Source organism: Pholis gunnellus (assembly GCF_910591455.1).
Source record: "Pholis gunnellus genome assembly, chromosome: 14".
NCBI classification, from domain to species: Eukaryota; Metazoa; Chordata; class Actinopteri; order Perciformes; family Pholidae; genus Pholis; species Pholis gunnellus.
Window position 1 is genome coordinate 21,404,889 of NC_136541.1, and position 18,997 is coordinate 21,423,885.

Consider the following 18,997-nt stretch of genomic DNA (forward strand, 5'->3'; position numbering starts at 1 on the left):
GTAATAAGGATGTTTTCATTACCCTTCTTTCTGCTGTGTGTTTTAGATGTAGGTGGCTACTTTGAGACTGGAACCCTGGTGCGTTATGACTTCTTGCCAGAAGGGGGAACTTTTGCGTTGCAGGAGGTGAAGAGCACATCAGGTGTAGGTGTTCCTAGTGAAGCCAACCTGACTCAAGAGGAGCTGGTGTTCAGCTTCAGCACCTCCAGTGCTCCCAGCATCCTGGTCTACATTAGCTCCAGAACTCAGGACTACCTAGCTGTGGTGCTCCGACACAACGGTGTGCTCATCAACATCATACCCGATTGTTTATTTATTAATTAACTTAAATGATGTATTTTATAAACTGCTGTTAACATTATAATCGTCTGTGTGTATGTGTGTCCAGGTACTCTCCAGATCCGCTACAGTCTCGGTGGGCTATCGGAGCCCTACACCATCGATGTTGACCATCGTAACATGGCCAACGGGCAGCCACACTCTGTCAACATCACCAGGAACTTAAGAGAGATAAGACTCCAGGTCAGTGCTTCCTGCCACAACATAGCATTTAGGATACACTTTCAAATTCTCACTCTCATTTACAGAGCACTACACGGTCAGGCTGCTACATATGTACACTACCATTCAAAAGTTTGGGGTCACTTAGAAATGTCCTTATTTCTCAAAGAAAAGCACTGTTTCTTTCAATGAAGATAACATTAAATTAATCAGAAATACTCTATACATTGTTAATGTGGTTAATGACTATTCTAGGTGGAAACGTCTGGTTTTTAATGAAATATCTACATAGGAGTATCTGGAGCATCACATTTGTGGGTTGGATTATACTCTCAACATGGCCAGAAAAAGAGAACTTTCATGTGAAACTCGCCAGTCTATTCTTGTTCTTAGAAATGAAGCTATTCCATGCGAGAAATTGCGAAGAAACTGAAAATTGACACGAAATTGTCTGGGTGACCCCAAACTTTTGAACGGTAGTGTAGCTGATCTACTTCACCCCTATTCACCCGCCTGCGCTCTCAGGTCAGATGCTTTAGGTCTTCTGTCTGTCCCACGCACTCACCTTAAGACCCGTGGTGACCGAGCTTTTGAGGCAGTAGCACCAAGGATGTGGAATGCTCTGCCTGCACCTCTAAGCCTCGCAGATTCTGTGAACACTTTCAGAAACCAGCTCAAAACTCACCTCTTTAGACTGGCGTTTGGGTAAAACCCATGTCCTAGACCTTTAAACCATGTTTTAATTTTTTATTTTCTCTGTGTATGTAAATTATTGGGCCTATGGTCACTTTGTGTTTTTTATGCTTGTAATTTCTGCCCTGTTAAGCACTTTGTGACTTTTGTCTGTGAAAAGCGCTTTATAAATAAATTGTACTTACTTACTTACTAACATACATACAGTATGCTGCACATTAGTAGAAAAACGTGTCAGACTGCATTAAAGGAACAGTGAGTAACATTTAGTGGGATTTATTGGCAGAAATGGAACTATGTTTTCATTGTGATATTAATGACTTCATATAGTGAGTTTTCTGTTGTAAATATTGCTTTTGCTGCTTGTTTATTTGAAATGTCCTTTTAAAGACCAGACTGGAAAAAGAACAGTTGGTAGTGGTGATGAAAACAGAACAGATTACAGTTAGAATATTCACTTTTTCCTTCCTCTGTCCATATTCTCCAGCTGGACCACTACTCAGTATCTACATACACCCTACCTGAGACCTCCGACACCCTGTTCAACTCGATCAAAAGTATCTTTCTCGGAAAGATCTTTGGTAAGTGTGAAGATGAGTAGAAGTGTGTTTGTGCAGATTTCTTAGAGATGTTGGGTGAAGTTCTGTGATTTTAATGATGTGAACGACTTCATTCCCTGCTCAAATAGACACTACTCCTCTATATCTTTACATAGATAACACTTGTTTGCTGCTGTATTAATGTTCTGAATGTTAAAAACAGCTTCTTTAACGTTGCTAACAGTGTTAGCTGTGGTAGATGTGTACAAGCTATAGCTTGCTGGTTAGATCATTTAGTTCTAATACAGAGATATTGTGTATGTGACGCATGAACAATGTTGGCAGCAATACATGCTGACAACTATAATATAGGACATGTATGTATGGATTTAGCAGTAATTATTATTTCACACTACAACTGGAATCAGGGAGAACCAGGACTGACTAGTAAGAAATATGTGACTGGAAATGAAAATGAAACTACACTTAAGAGTAGCTACATAAAATGTAAAAGACCAGCAGTAAGTGTGTTGAAACACATTATTATGTATTTACTTAGGTTTTTTTATGTACTGTATGCAGTATTCTGAAGTAGGCTTTATGGAATACATGTGATATATACTTAATGCACTTTTACAAAGCTTTCTTTAACTCTTACCCAACAAAACCAGTAAGTGTAATATCAAATGTCTTTTTTACTAAGTTTAATGTCAATAAATCAATAGTTGTGCACTTTGAATTTATTATATACACTATAAAACACACTTTGAATAAACTGTAAGTGTATCTTAATCAAGTAGTTAGTGGTATTTAGTATAAAGTAGTATTTATTTTATAGTTATAAAAGATAATTGAGTTGTTATTTAATGTATTCATTACAAGGGTATCATATATTAATACCAAAGAGTGCATTTATTTAACACTTTAATTATTTCACATCAAAGTAAATTGAAATTGCTTCATAGAATACATAACTACTATGCTTTTCATATACTTTTACAAATCTTTACAGCGTTCTGCCCACAACAGTACGTCCTCATGTTTACTAACAGAAAAATGGCTTTATATATCACTTTACATGGAAACCTACAAGATTAAGATGTGAAATATTGAAAAATAGTAAAAGTAAATTATGCAAATTAATGTAGTGTAATTGTAGATAGTGAAATATTTGTGTATCATGGTACACATTTGTGGATTGTGGATTGTCTTCTGTTACTATTAGTCTTCCTGCCGTTCGATTTTCCGCTCCTTCAGTCCATGTCGATGTGTCCTTGGGCAATGCTCCAAATGGCTCCGCTTGGTGTATGAATGAGTGTGAATATGTTAAGTCTTGATGGGCAGAGGGCGCCTTGCATGGTAATTCCTGTATGAATGGGTGTGAATGAGTGAATGTTAACATGTAGTGTTAAAGTGCTTTGAGTGGTTGGAAGACTAGAAAAGAACTATACAAGTACAAGTCTATTTACATTTGTCATTTACTGTGCATCAATCCCAATAAGGTGGAGTAGTAATTAGTAGTATCTACTAACTTAAATACTTTTAGGTGATGTGGAATATTGTACACTCACCAGTACAGAGCACTGGCATGTCCAGACACAATTATCACTAGTTTCATCAGTGTAGCAGTGTTTTTACCATGAGTCAACGTTGTGTAGCCTCACTGTTAACTCATTATCCCCTACATTTATAACTCATTATACACTACATTTATAACTCATTATACACTACATTTATAACTCATTATACACTACATTTATAACTCATTATCCCCTACATTTATAACTCATTATCCCCTACATTTATAACTCATTATCCCCTACATTTATAACTCATTATCCACTACATTTATAACTCATTATCCCCTACATTTATAACTCATTATCCACTACATTTATAACTCATTATCCACTACATTTATAACTCATTATCCCCTACATTTATAACTCATTATCCCCTACATTTATAACTCATTATCCACTACATTTATAACTCATTATCCACTACATTTATAACTCATTATCCACTACATTTATAACTCATTATCCCCTACATTTATAACTCATTATCCACTACATTTATAACTCATTATCCACTACATTTATAACTCATTATCCCCTACATTTATAACTCATTATCCACTACATTTATAACTCATTATACACTACATTTATAACTCATTATCCCCTACATTTATAACTCATTATCCCCTACATTTATAACTCATTATCCACTACATTTATAACTCATTATCCCCTACATTTATAACTCATTATCCACTACATTTATAACTCATTATCCACTACATTTATAACTCATTATCCCCTACATTTATAACTCATTATCCACTACATTTATAACTCATTATCCCCTACATTTATAACTCATTATACACTACATTTATAACTCATTATCAACTACATTTATAACTCATTATCCACTACATTTATAACTCATTATTCCCTACATTTATAACTCATTATCAACTACATTTATAACTCATTATACACTACATTTATAACTCATTATCAACTACATTTATAACTCATTATACACTACATTTATAACTCATTATACACTACATTTATAACTCATTATACACTACATTTATAACTCATTATACACTACATTTATAACTCATTATCCACTACATTTATAACTCATTATTCCCTACATTTATAACTCATTATCAACTACATTTATAACTCATTATACACTACATTTATAACTCATTATACACTACATTTATAACTCATTATCCACTACATTTATAACTCATTATCCCCTACATTTATAACTCATTATCCCCTACATTTATAACTCATTATCCCCTACATTTACAACTCATTATCCCCTACATTTATAACTCATTATCCACTACATTTATAACTCATTATCCCCTACATTTATAACTCATTATCCCCTACATTTATAACTCATTATCCCCTACATTTATAACTCATTATCCCCTACATTTATAACTCATTATCCACTACATTTATAACTCATTATCCACTACATTTATAACTCATTATCCACTACATTTATAACTCATTATCCACTACATTTATAACTCATTATCCCCTACATTTATAACTCATTATCCCCTACATTTATAACTCATTATCCCCTACATTTATAACTCATTATCCCCTACATTTATAACTCATTATCCACTACATTTATAACTCATTATCCCCTACATTTATAACTCATTATCCACTACATTTATAACTCATTATCCACTACATTTATAACTCATTATGCACTACATTTATAACTCATTATCCACTACATTTATAACTCATTATCCCCTACATTTATAACTCATTATGCACTACATTTATAACTCATTATACACTACATTTATAACTCATTATACACTACATTTGACTGTGTAGAGCTGAAATCTGATGTTCTTTCTTTTTCTAAATTCTCAAAGTCAGATAACAGTGATTCTAAATAAATTCCATGTTTACCACTATTTGGGTTGGCTTAAAGATAATATATTTCCCTTTTCTTAGAATATCTTTGCTGTATTGTTAATTATTTTGCACAAAATGAAAAGACTTAATAATGTGACGTATGTTAATGCAGCTATTCATTTATTTTGTATTTTTTGCTGTCCATAGATAATGATTTATAGACAGCCAAGAGTCATACAAAGAACATTATCCTCCCTCTTGTCAAACATGATCATCTAAAAAATGCTGTAGCTCCTTAATCCTGCGTTCACACCATAGACGAGGCAGATTTTTGCATTGCGTTTATTTGTGTCACTCGCGCTGGTTGCGCCGGAGAGGAGTGGGGGCTCCCTCCATGATGACAATGTTTCATCAGTCTTGGCTGAAATAACCACTAGTGCTGCTTAGTATATGTTGTGGAAGGATTTCATTGAGGTTTATTCTCTGTATCTAGCAAGCCACACGTCAGCTGTATGAATCCAAAATAAACTATTTTACTGTGATTTAATTGCAATAAACAGAAAAAAAGCCAAGATAACTATGTAATGATGCCGTTTTATAAAACGTTTGAATTCATGCTTTATTAGGTCTATCCACAAGATGAGAAACAAACAACTTTTAAAATGCTAGTTTTCAGAATGAAGCTCAGCTCTATTGGTGCTAGGCTATGCTAACGTTGTAGTTGAAATATTTCAACTCAAGGTGAATGCCGAATTTCACCTGTTTGCCTTATTCATGTCACGTCATTCGCTTCATTCACACTGCCCAGAGTGAATTCGCGTCTACTCTCTTCCATTCCCTACTTTGCATAGACTCCTGTCCGTTTGGTGTGAACACAGCATAAAGGTTGACTAGAGATATAAAGTTTTCTTTTATAAGGTAACATTGGGCCCTGAAAAGAGTTTCACTTGGTTAGTTTTGTAATGGTTTTGTAATGGCCTAAACGTGTTGTTCTCTTTCTTGTAGAAACGGGTCAGATTGACCCCATCCTGATCGAGCGTTACAACACGCCGGGCTTTGTGGGCTGTCTGTCAAGAGTTCAGTGGAACAGTGTGGCACCGTTGAAAGCTGCACTGCGCTCAGGCCTGGCTGCACCCGTCAGCACCCATGGGATTCTGGTCCCATCCAACTGTGGAGCCTCTCCCTTGACCATCTCCCCCATGGCTTCAGCGAGTGACCCCTGGCACGTAGAAGCAGGTAGAGACAGATAATTAATCTATAATATTCTAAATAAATAAATACTGACAAACACTTTCTATAAAGTATAAATCTAGTTGGCCCCTATATATATATATAAACCTTCACACTTCAATTAAATGCCGCTTACACCAAACACATTTTTTTTTATATCTTCACTTGTTTCATACATTTTAAGAATCTATCTATTCTATTAAATACCTCTACATTGTGGTATATAGGAGGCAAAATGTATGATCTAGTTTAATCAATTAATTTAGGAAGGAAGTGTGCTGTTAAAACTGGAGACAAACTTGATGTTCAGTTGGATCAATGTGCTGCTCCTGGCCTCTCCCTCCTACAAAGAGAGATGTTTTAACCACCTTGAATCCCACGTGACACCCTCCACTCCAAAGCCCTCCAACCACAGAGCTGAGCCCAGAGGAGAGTCCCCTGTGTCAGGCTGAGGCTAACTGGTCCTTCAGACACACCAGTCCCACAGCAACACTGCTACAAACAATCAGAGGAAACCAAAATGTAATGCAATGTAAAGGAAACTATTTAGAACATTAGAAACATACATATAGTATTATCTGGCCGTAAAAAAATGATTATTATGATTTGGCAGAATATCTCTCTTCTGTCAGAGATATAAAGTAGAGACAGATCCTAACCAAGAACAGGCTCAGTGACCACAAACTGGAAATCATGGCCACCAAAAGAAAACAGTGTTTGACAGGTGAGGCTGAGACTTCCTCTTAAAACGTAAAACATTCAATGAAATAAGGAGCATTTGTTTTGACAAATTGAACTCTGTAATCCATGATTTCAAAGAGTTTAATGACCTCAAAATTAAAAATACTCTCCGGAGAATTAGATAAGGCATATCTTGCTGCCCAGTATGTATCAACATGCCACAACCTGAAGGACAGTGAATGGCCGAGAGACACACACACACACACATATGTACAAATATAATTAAATCACTGTATATATATCATTATTATATAACAATTGTAATGTTGTATTCATATTATTGTGTACTTTTGTATTTTGGTGCTTTGGCAACATGCTAATGAAGCCACTTTGAATTGAATTGAATGAATACAGTTTAATGGAACATTAAAAATCCAAAACTCTGGGGAGGATGTCAGAATTCAAACAGATAACAAATGTTTTCTCCACAGCTGGAGCTGTTTTCCCCTTTAAGGAGGACAAGGCCAGTGGTGATGGAGTGGATCGCAACTCTGCCATAATTGGAGGTAAATCTCATTTGACTTCCAGCTACCTGAGAGCTGCAGCTGGGACCAGTCCTTAAAACTGTTGAAACCTCAAATGTGACTGTTTACATCAGCAGCAGACAGATGTTCTTGTCTTAACACTAAGACCTAAGACAGGAGCAATCATAATAGTAAACAGAACCTTTATAAACATAGAAATACATAGTATTTAAATACAGTATGTAAATACAGAGGACAATACACTTGACAGAGATCTGGGCCCTATTCCTCGTACGTGGCTAACTGAGTTAGCCGGATAATTTTCAGGATGAGATTACATAAGTGAGGCTTTTCGGTTCCTCGAAGCAAGTTTGGAAAAATCACCATAGCAACACATCCATAAGCCTGAACCTGCTCCAGAGCAGGCTTGAGCTAGATCCGCTGGATAAGCTGCCACTCCCCCGGAAAAAAGTGTCAGCTCCCTTCCTCAGAGATCCATCGATGAGGAAGCGATATTAGTCAGATTAGCGTTTTATAGGGAGAGAGTTCTTCGAGATCGCCAAGATCCGTTATCACATCATGATGACTTCCTGTACGAGCGCTATCGATTCTGCCGACAAGGAATCATTTATTTAAAGACCTTCCCGAGCCGTACACTGAACACCACACGCCATCTACTGTCTCAGACTGTATCACAGCCTCGCGCTGTGTAGCGAGTGGTTCATGTTTGTACAGTGTCGGTGACGCGGAGAACATCGGGAAAGCCGCTGCATGCCGTGTTGTTCATAACGTTTATTTGGCGATTAAGAAACTTATGGATGTGTTCATTACATTACCATGACACATGTTGTATCGACTCACCATTCTGAATAATGTGTGTGTGCTTAGTGTTTACTTGCTCCCGTGTCCTCTTGATGGCTGGTTGAACTACATGATGGTTGAAAGCACTCATAATGATATGACAGTATTATTAGTACACCATAGATATCATTGTTGTAGAACATGATTAAGGTGGACTCATGATAAGAATAGAGAGAATTACACACAATTTATTTTTACTGCTTATTATGAATAATACACACATACTGATCCGCCCATACACAGATTCACACACACATATTCAAACTCCTATTCTATGGTAATCTACACATACATGTATATACACACATATATATATATAGTACATGATACATAAGTGCATACACCTACATATATCCTCATAAGTATCTATTAATTCGTATCAGTTAGATTATCTTTGGGCTTGTTTTTATCTACTTATTCTGAAAGAGTTGATATAATTATTTTCGCTATAAGATCTCATTGGATGATGCATCCCATTAAGCCTACTTAAAGAAATATCATCTGATTGATTGAGGTGATGAGGCACTTAAAATTAACCTATACTTTTTCCCAATACTTGTGCATTTAACGCCGTCTGCGATATGTTGCCATGCTTCTCGTCTAGCCCTCGCAGCGTTAGATTTCGTCATGATTATGGTCTTGAATTCTTCGTATGTGTTCATGATCATCTCCTGCTCGTCAGCGGAGAAAAAAGAGGCTCTTTCTTTGAGTTTATTTGCCGTTGTACTGTTAGAAAATCATGGTTTCGGTGATCGACGCTTCCCCCTTTTGAAGTAGGACGGGCACGCGCAATGATCCTGATGACTGACATCTGGCTCGAATTAACGAGACTGTTTGAGCGGATCAGCCTTTGAGGAACCGAGATAGCCTGATGTCAATCATCGCGTTAATTTAAGCTGGATAATAGGACATTTGATCGACTTAGTTCAACCACGTACGAGGAATAGGGCACAGAGCAACATCCCAATTCCCACGAGAATGCATCGACGTCATGTTGCTGTATCCAGACAGAAATGGACATCCATCAAAAGCAGTTTGCTTTGTTTATTTCTGCTGCTGCTTTGTTGGCCAGAGCAAATAAACCAGAATCAGAAACTGTTTATTGCCAAGTATGCTACACATACAAGGTGAGTAAAACACAGTATGACATTATTTAAAATAGAAAATATGAAACTTTACAATAAAATATGGTAAACAAACAAATAAGAGTATGTTAAAACAAGTATATTATAATGTGTCACTTGTATATTAAAAGAGAAAAAGTGAAATTTCTTGCAAAAGTAAGAAATTGTCTGGGGATGTCGTGTCTAGGTCAGTGGGGCTTTATTGATGAAAAACAATGCGCACCAACACACCAAGGCAGCATCCGTCCACACCAGGAGGACTGGTAAACTGCACTCTTTACAACTGCAGTTTGTAGCTCGAGAAGAAAGAGTTTCAGATCTGGTGCTGTACTCTGATATGAAGAACTAGCTGCTGTGTCAAAGGTCAGTCAGTATGTTTGTGCCATCAATGAGATGACAGCTGTGTGTTCCATAACCCGAAGCAACACAAACTCCTCATCTTGGTCTCCAGCAGGGTCACAAACAAGGCTCATTGTATCGTTGCTTTACTGTGCTACGTGGCACATTGTTGACTTTAACTTAGCAACACAATATAGTTGAGCTGTCTAAATTACATTCAGTCTAGTAAGGTCCTGTTTTATGTCTAATACTGAGGGGCTAACTCTATCAGCGCTGATCATGTGGTGTTACTTCCCTACCACTACTGTGCTTCTGCTTAGTCTCCTCTCATTGTTTAGGTCTGTCTCTTCAGATCTGGTCTCATTGTGCTCGGCCTATTCGAGTTAGCTGTCAGTTTAAAAAAAATAAACTATGCACAAGAGGTTCTAGAAGGTTTTCACCGATCCATTTCAGATGGGGTCGGGCATCTTTTGATCACATAAGGACCTGCAGTGCAATGGAGACAAGAAAAAAGGCTGATGTAGTTGCAGCTCTTTTTCTGAAATGTGGCGGGGCTCTCCACTGATTTGACACATGATCAGTTTACTAATCGTGAGGAGTAACACTCTGTGATGACTGTGTCTCATGTGAGAGCATCATCTTCCAGTCGCTTATCAATGACATGCTCATTTCTTTTGTTTCCAGGTATCATTTCCATGGTGATCTTCACCGTCCTCTGCATTATGGTGTTTGTGATCCGTCACATGTTTCGTCATAAAGGCTCCTACCACACCAATGAGGCCAAGGGAGCTGAGTCAGCAGACTGTGCTGACGCAGCAATTATCGTCAACGACCCGGCCTTCACCGAAACCATCGACGAGAGCAAGAAGGAGTGGTTTATCTGAGCCCCTCTCAGCAACATGGACACATGACGTTAGGATGTATGTAGTTTTCTAAGCATAGGGAGTAGTAGTGAGGTCACTGCCTGTGGAACCCCGACGAGTGCCGAGTGGTTTATTTCAAAACTTTATGGACAATAGACAACCATGGCATTACAGCGTTGGTATTAAAGCACAGGGCACAGTGCTGCCTGGCAGAGGCTGTGTGAAAAGGTGGAGCAGTTTATTTTAACTTTATTTACAACGAACAGGGGGAAAGATGACGGACTTCAGATGGTGTAGAGAGCGGCGCCATGAGGTGGCTTGCTTCGGATGAGTGAGTGTGTTAATTAGCTTTTATTTAAGCTCTTATTTATATATTTTAAATATTATTTATTTAATTTGTTATTCATTTATTTATTTATATTTAAGTCATATTTTTTCATGAAAGTTCTTACTTTGTATACGTTTATTTATTTTTATAGATTGATATTTGAATGCCTCTGTGCTTTGTGCTGGTATTTCAGAAAATGATGGCAATGTTGTATCATTGATCCATTAATCCCAATAATCCTTTTTTAAATAATGTTTAATTATTAGTTTAAAGTTTGTGTGCGTGTGTGCGTGCGTGCGTGCGTGCGTGCGTGCGCGTGTGTGTGTGCGCACTGACTGACTGGCTTGCTTGTCTGTGAAGGAGATGTAGCCATGACTTTGTCCGCATCATTTGGATTAAGGCCGGAAAGTTAATGTCACACTTTTGTTTTTGCATCTACGTGACTGACAAGTATCTCTTGATGACTTTTGAGCATTGATTGCTGAAACTTTGCATATTTTATTTTACTGTTTCTGATGCCAAATGAGTTCAGGGGGAGGTTCAGCTTTTGAAGAATAAACTGAGTCCTGTCAGTCCACAAGAGCTCGACTCACTGGTTTGTTTTGCTTTTTCAGATTTCGGAGGTAGAGGTTGTCTTATGTTAGCAATGCTAGTGTGCAAAAACATATATATCATCTAAAAGGGAAAACGGGTCGTAAGGTTTCTATTACAACATTTTGGAAATCTTCTTGTGTGCCATTTGACTCAAGAGTCAATAAGATGAAGTTTATCTTGGTTCAGTATGGAGACAGTTGAGGGATGACTTTAGCCTTGGTTAGCACAAAGATTGGAGGCTAGCTTAGCTCAATCACAAGTGAACCAATACACCTTCCAACAACTGTTTGACTGGCAAGTTCCATCCAAGAGCCCTCTTTATTGACAGCAGAGATAAGACAGAGCCCAGACCTGACATCCCACTGTGAGGACAGGACTTTGGTGTTCTGGTTGGTTAAGAAGGAGCTTTGTCCACCAAAGCTTTTTTTTCAGGTTCTTTTCCTAACGCCCAGGTGGAGGCGCTTGTCAGCGCTTTTTTAGCTGAGATGCTTGGGTTGCCTGAACATTTGGCATTTGTAGTGGAAGAAGACCTGTAGTCTGGGCCATTCACGCCAAGTCTTGGGTCCAAGTCCTAACAATTTTGAGATAAATTCAATACCAAGTCCACAAGGGGATCGAGTGCAAGTTAAGACAGAACCTTGGTTTTCAGTGGAACATTATCAGTATCTGCACTACTCAGAATAGTATAAGAAATAAAGGTATCTGGCCGCTCTCCAGTGTGCTGAGATAGTAGCCACTAGCCAGCCATGCTGTCCACAAAAAAATAAAAATATAAAACCTAACTGATCTTGGGCCGGTCGAGACCAAAGACAGGATTAGACCAGAGGCTGAGATCAAGACAAGTCCAAGTCAAAACATCCACACGAGTGGAACAAGTCTGAGATGATAGAGAACTTGAGTACAGCTGTGTTAGGAAGGTGTATTGTTGTCATTTGTGATGGACCTAGACTAGAAGTTGCATCCAGTCTCTGTTCTACGGTGGAAATGTCCTCGACTTGCTTCTGTGCTGGATGAGTTATGATGAAAAAGAAACTGATCATCTCATCCAAGACGGCAAGTAACAAGCAAAACAAGTGACTTGTCAAAATGCTCGTACACTGTTACACTTAAGAATCAGCATCTACTGGCGGCATGTTAGGAATTACAATTACCCCAATAACTGACAAAGTCTTTCTTATTTTCATACAACATGTTTTGAAAGGATTCCCCAGTGTTAATGATATAGATTTAGTGTGGGGCCACGTTGAGGACTGAAGCCAGCCTCTTCCCGAAGGGGGGGGCGGCTACTCTTCGGGTGGACTGAAAGGACTCTGTCTTTGATTTTTATGAAGTAGGATGACGTTTCTGGAAAAGAATGTGTTACCCACATACAAAACTATGGCATACATCCTGACATTTGATTGTATTGCATTTGTATTCCTTTGGCTGCACTGCTGTGTAATGGCATGCTGTTTGACACTGAATGACACGCATATTTCCGTTTGATAACCCACTGTAGCATCATGTTTTTCCTTCATGTTATAAAACTTTGCGTATATGTTCTCATTTTTTGTGCTTTTCTAATTATCTTGGAAAAAAAATGTATGCTTTGCAAAGAGCTGTAAGAGAATTGAAAGACAAATGTGTTTGTCCAATTTGTTGCCTCAATCTCATCACCCTAGACGGCAACTGATTTTAAGTTGCCAAGACTTCCTAATGGGATGACCAGTAAAGTATAAGCACAGATCTTACACTGGCTAATATAGGTTACTGATCAAACAGCTGGATCCAGGTGTTTGAAATCTGGAAGAAGACTAAGCTGATGTTTGCCCTCAGCTTTAGACAGGAAATGACACTATACTTCAGAAAATATGTTATTAATACATGGAAATGTTGGCTACACACAACATCTGAAAACATGAACGCATTTTTAAAAGAAAACACTTTCCAAACCAACCTAGAAAGAGCACGGGGATTAGACCAAGACACCAGATTTCATGATAGCGACCAAATCTACACCCAGGATGAGTACTTGTCAAGTTATTTGTTGTCAGTGGATACAAGCAAATTAAGAAAGCATCTTCACCAATTTGACAACTGGGATTCTGTGCAGTAGTGGTTTTGCCTTCAGAGCACTGCTCTTCCTGGGCTTGGTTTTGCACAAGTCCCATACTATGCTGTGATTGGCTACTGCTTGTTACCTCCGCATTCTTGTGATTGGATGCTCATTGTGAGTGAGGTAAGCTCTTACATCTTTCCTTGAAATGGGTGTCTGAAAGGGGTTATAATTGCGAGACTTATTGAAGGCCTCATGCTGTGCCAGCTGTCCAAATCCTGCCAACTTCCTCCAAGGTGTTAGGACTGGGGAAGAAGATGACCTTAGAGTTGCGTCAACAAATCTCCTCGGCAATCCTGTGCACAACTCTAAAAATGGTGGACTTTGGAACATCAAACATCAAAAACCTGTGCCGTCACTATGAAGATAAATCACTGTCAAAATCTGAGTGAGCAAATGAGATCCGCGCGCAAATCAAACAGCCAGGGGGAGATTTTCAGATTGCACTACAGGTCAGGGGCAAATAATGTACATTTTACTGCACGGGTATATTTACTTTCTGCACTTAAAGTACATTTTGCTGATAATAACATACTTGACTAAGGTTTTGAATGCAGGTATTTTACTCGTAGTGGATTGTTTCATCCGTATGGTATTAGTACGTTTACTGTGAAGGATCTGAATACTTTTTCATCCACTAACTATTTGTCAGTGATTTAAATTGAGTAAACAGTTAATTTGACTATCAAACACACATTGTCTGTAATAGAATGATGGAGTGAATTTAAACCAGTCTGAGCAACTTGACTCCATTTACAAGAGAAACACATTTTTAATTAAAGCTGCGAGCAGCGATGAACGGGCCCTCGCCTCCTCCGCCACGTCGGGGTGCCGGCGGGTTCCGGCTAGGGCGGGCGAGAACTTCCGCGACCGTCGGACAGCGCGTCCGCGAGTGAGACGTTTTTAGTCCTGCTGGAAATGATGCTTTGCAAATAGTCCAATGCTTCCTGTATCCGCTGCCTGGCGCTACAGAACACGTGGAAACATGCATTATGTTGCTCTATGTCAAATGTAAACCACATTGTGTAAAAGTCATGTAAATCGGATGGTGTTTATCAGAAAACGCAGAGTATCTTTCGCCAGCAGGTGGCGCTGTGAGTTCTAGTGAAAATTAGCTTGTTGACATCCTCAGGCCATGAGTCTTATCAAGCATGTGAAGTTTGGGACCGTTTGGAACAAGTCCAGTTGAGTTATATTAGTTCTTTGCATGGGGAATCACGTAAAGTAGCCGCCCGCTACGGCTAAGCCGTTCGGTCAAAAGTAAAGCTTTTGATAATTTTTAATCACAATGGTCTTGAGATTGTACTGACAAAATTTGAAGTGGATCTGACAAAGTCCCTAGGAGGAGTTCGTTAAAGTATAGCGACTAGAAATAGGCCAAAATCGATAAAAAAATGACATAAAAATCAAAATGGCCGACTTCTGGTACAGTTAAGGGCATGGTCCCAAGAGCCTTATTTTTAGGTCTCTAAGTGATACATGTTCTGACCAAGTTTCATACATGTCAGTCAAGCGTAGCCCCGGGGCTGCTCTTTTGAACTGGCTAGGAGGAGTAAATAAAAGTATCAAATATGACATTTCCTTTTGCCAGTAGGTGGCGCTATGAGTTATTTAATTTCTTTCAATTGATCTATATTTAGGCTTGAAGTGGCATCATGCACAAGAAGTTTTGTAAGGATTGGATAATGTACCTTGGAGTTATAACAACTTGATTTTTCATAAAAATGATGCAAAATGGCCGCCACGCCACGTCAAGGTTCTTCGACGAAAACTCTAGCTTTTAATAATTTTTAATCACAAACGTCTGACGAGCATCCTGACCAAATTTGAAGTGGATCGCATAAATTCTCTAGGAGGAGTTCGTTAAAGTATGAAGGCCGAAAAATGGAAAATGTGCCAAAAAGCACAACTTTGCGGGTTTACTGTAGCGGCCCCTATTGGTTGAATGCAACAAAAATGTCAGGGTATGTTACAGGATGTGATGTGCACATATGCTGAAGGTTTAGTGAGTTTTCGACAAATGGTTGGAAAGTTATGTGTATTGATATTCAGCCACGCCCCTAAGAAGTTCAGTGGTCAATATATATAGCCACCCCAGCGAAGGCCCTATTGAAATTGTAGGCGTCCGCGTTTTTCTGCGCAGGAAGGGGCTTTTTGGGGATACTTGCCATGCATGAAAACTCACCAAATTTTGCAGACTTGTCAGGTCTGGCGAAAATAGAGGTGTGATATAGGTGTCATATTTGTGTGTAAAAAATGGCTCCCTAGCGCCCCCTACAAGGCGGATTTGCTGCGCCTCTCGGCCAGTACGTCCGATTTACTTGAAATTCAACACACATGTCCAATCATGCTAGATCTACAAAAAAGCCAATCAAACCCCTAAGCTCCGTCTACTTAGATTTTCCACCATCTTGAATTTAGTGAAAAACACATTTTTGTGAACTCCTCCTATACGCTGGCTCCAATTGCTACCAAATGTGCTGTGGATTAGTATTGGATGTAGATCACTCAGATTTATCAAAAGCTTTTTGATATGTCTTTGCGTTGAGAAGATATGGGCCAATGAACTTCTTAAGGGCGTGGCTTAATATCAATACACATAACTTCTCAACCATTTATCGAAAATTCACGAACCTTTCAGCATATGTGCACATCGCATCCTGTAACATACCCTGAGATTTTTTTTGCATTCAGCCAATAGGGGGCGCTAAAGTAAACCCGCAAAGTTGTGTTTTTTGGCACATTTTCCATTTTTCAGCCTTCGTACTTTAACGAACTCCTCCTAGAGAACTAGAAAAATTATTAAAAGCTAGAGTTTTCGTCGAAGAACCTTGACGTGGCGTGGCGGCCATTTTGCATCATTTTTATGAAAAATCAAGTTGTTATAACTCCAAGGTACATTATCCAATCCTTACAAAACTTCTTGTGCATGATGCCACTTCAAGCCTAAACATAGATCAATTGAAAGAAATTAAATAACTCATAGCGCCACCTACTGGCAAAAGGAAATGTCATATTTGATACTTTTATTTACTCCTCCTAGCCAGTTCAAAAGAGCAGCCCCGGGGCTACGCTTGACTGACATGTATGAAACTTGGTCAGAACATGTATCACTTAGAGACCTAAAAATAAGGCTCTTGGGACCATGCCCTTAACTGTACCGGAAGTCGGCCATTTTGATTTTTATGTCATTTTTTTATCGATTTTGGCCTATTTCTAGTCGCTATACTTTAACGAACTCCTCCTAGGGACTTTGTCAGATCCACTTCAAATTTTGTCAGTACAATCTCAAGACCATTGTGATTAAAAATTATCAAAAGCTGTACTTTTGACCGAACGGCTTAGCCGTAGCGGGCAGCTACTTTACGTGATTCCCCATGCAAAGAACTAATATAACTCAACTGGACTTGTTCCAAACGGTCCCAAACTTCACATGCTTGATAAGACTCATGGCCTGAGGATGTCTACAAGCTAATTTTCACTAGAACTCACAGCGCCACCTGCTGGCGAAAGATACTCTGCGTTTTCTGATAAACACCATCCGATTTACATGACTTCTACACAATGTGGTTGACATTTGACATAGAGCAACATAATGCATGTTTGCACGTGTTCTGTAGCGCCAGGCAGCGGATACAGGAAGCATTGGACTATTTGCAAAGCATCATTTCAAGCAGGACTAAAAACGTCTCACTCGCGGACGCGCCGTCCGACGGTCGCGGAAGTTCTCGTCCGCCCTGGCCGGAACCCGCCGGTACCCCGACACGGCGGAGGAGGCGAGGGCCCGTTCATCGCTGCTCGCAGCTTTAATTGTATTTCAAAACGCTATTAACATAATTTGTATTTCATCAGCCTCTACAGTCTGTGTACCAGTGGCGGGCCGTGCATTTTATACCTGGGCCTTCACTGCTGAAATACCACCTTATAACCACATGATGGCGCCACAGCTAGGGTTATTATTCGTTTCTTGGGCTGTAACTATATAACGTTACGTATTCGTATTAAACTGTTCGTACGAGGCTTACAAACCGAACAATACGTTTGAATAATACTAGTGCATTTGGAAAATACAGAGGTAGTGCTTGTAGTGCCGTTACTCTTCTTCTACACTTTTCTTCTTCTACTTTGCTTGCAAATATTGAAGATTAAATATCTAAGCTTTAACAATTCTAAAAAAACAGGGAAATATGACCAAATCAACAGCAATTCAACCTGTGTTTGTTGTTCTCTTTATAAATCCGTGGTTGTTACACAGATTTTCGCGGGTGGCGCCACCCGCGAGCGCTCCGCTTCTGAAACAGTTTGGTGGGGCAGGTCACAGATCGCGGAGCAGACGCTCCCGGTGCAATCAAATATGTACCTTACCAATGTGTGTAAAGAATGCTGATACGAAATATGAAAAACAACCAGTAGTCAATGTGCAAGTTGCCAATTGAATGGTGATTTAAGCTGCTCTATATTGGGTTCATATATTTGTAAATCTGACTCTGAAATAGTCAGTGCCTCACCAGCCACTAGTGACTAACCTCACTGCACTTCACTGAGTGGCGTAATAATCGCGTAACACAACGAATCGATAATGAAATTCGTTGCCAACTCTTTTAATAATCGATTTTTATCGATTTGTTGTTGCAGCCCTACTCTACTTAAAACAAGCTGCACTGGAAGCAGAGCAACTGAGGAACACAGTAACTGTGCAATGAGAAAATAAGATAATGGGAAAAATATTTTTATAAATGATACATGTAGTGTATTTAAGAAAAATTATTAAATTATAAAATAGCTCTAACTTTGTGATTCTGTTTTGGCCAGCAGAGAAGGCTTTGCAGGCCCTGACGGCCCACCACTGCTGTGTACAGAGGGTAAAACCCTGTGAGGCAAAGTTGTGATTTGTGATATTGCGCTTTCAAAATAAATGGAATTTTTTTTTGCTGGCGGATTCGCGGGCCACATAAAATGACGTGGCGGGCCGAATCACCCTGCTCTACAAAAGGATCAGCCATGATCCCTCTGATGCGGCAACATGTTTAGGAGACCGTTGAAGGCCTCTCTTAACACCCTAAAGACAATCCTCATGTCTCATTCCACATTCATGGACAACCTGAGGCACATGGCTGCTCAGCCTGGCATAGTGTGTGTTTTTGTGGGGGGATGGGGGAGAGAAAAAACTATTTCAAACAGGTTACTGATGATATAATTT

The 18,997-nt window shown here is 39.0% G+C and overlaps 1 protein-coding gene across 1 annotated transcript in view; it reads left to right on the plus strand.

Moving 5' to 3' along the window:
• Positions 1-11,505, plus strand: part of cntnap2b (contactin associated protein 2b) — a gene marked incomplete at its 5' end in the record, with an annotated part of 38,365 nt that extends 26,860 nt beyond the window's left edge. Inside the window, 6 exons of the mRNA XM_079173759.1 lie at positions 47-280; positions 389-522; positions 1,682-1,775; positions 6,164-6,394; positions 7,561-7,635; positions 10,602-11,505. Of these exons, the coding sequence (XP_079029885.1) occupies positions 47-280; positions 389-522; positions 1,682-1,775; positions 6,164-6,394; positions 7,561-7,635; positions 10,602-10,801 (968 nt within the window). The 3' untranslated portion in view covers positions 10,802-11,505. The remainder of the gene's footprint in view (positions 1-46; positions 281-388; positions 523-1,681; positions 1,776-6,163; positions 6,395-7,560; positions 7,636-10,601) is intronic.
• Between the last annotated feature and the right edge of the window lie 7,492 nt (positions 11,506-18,997).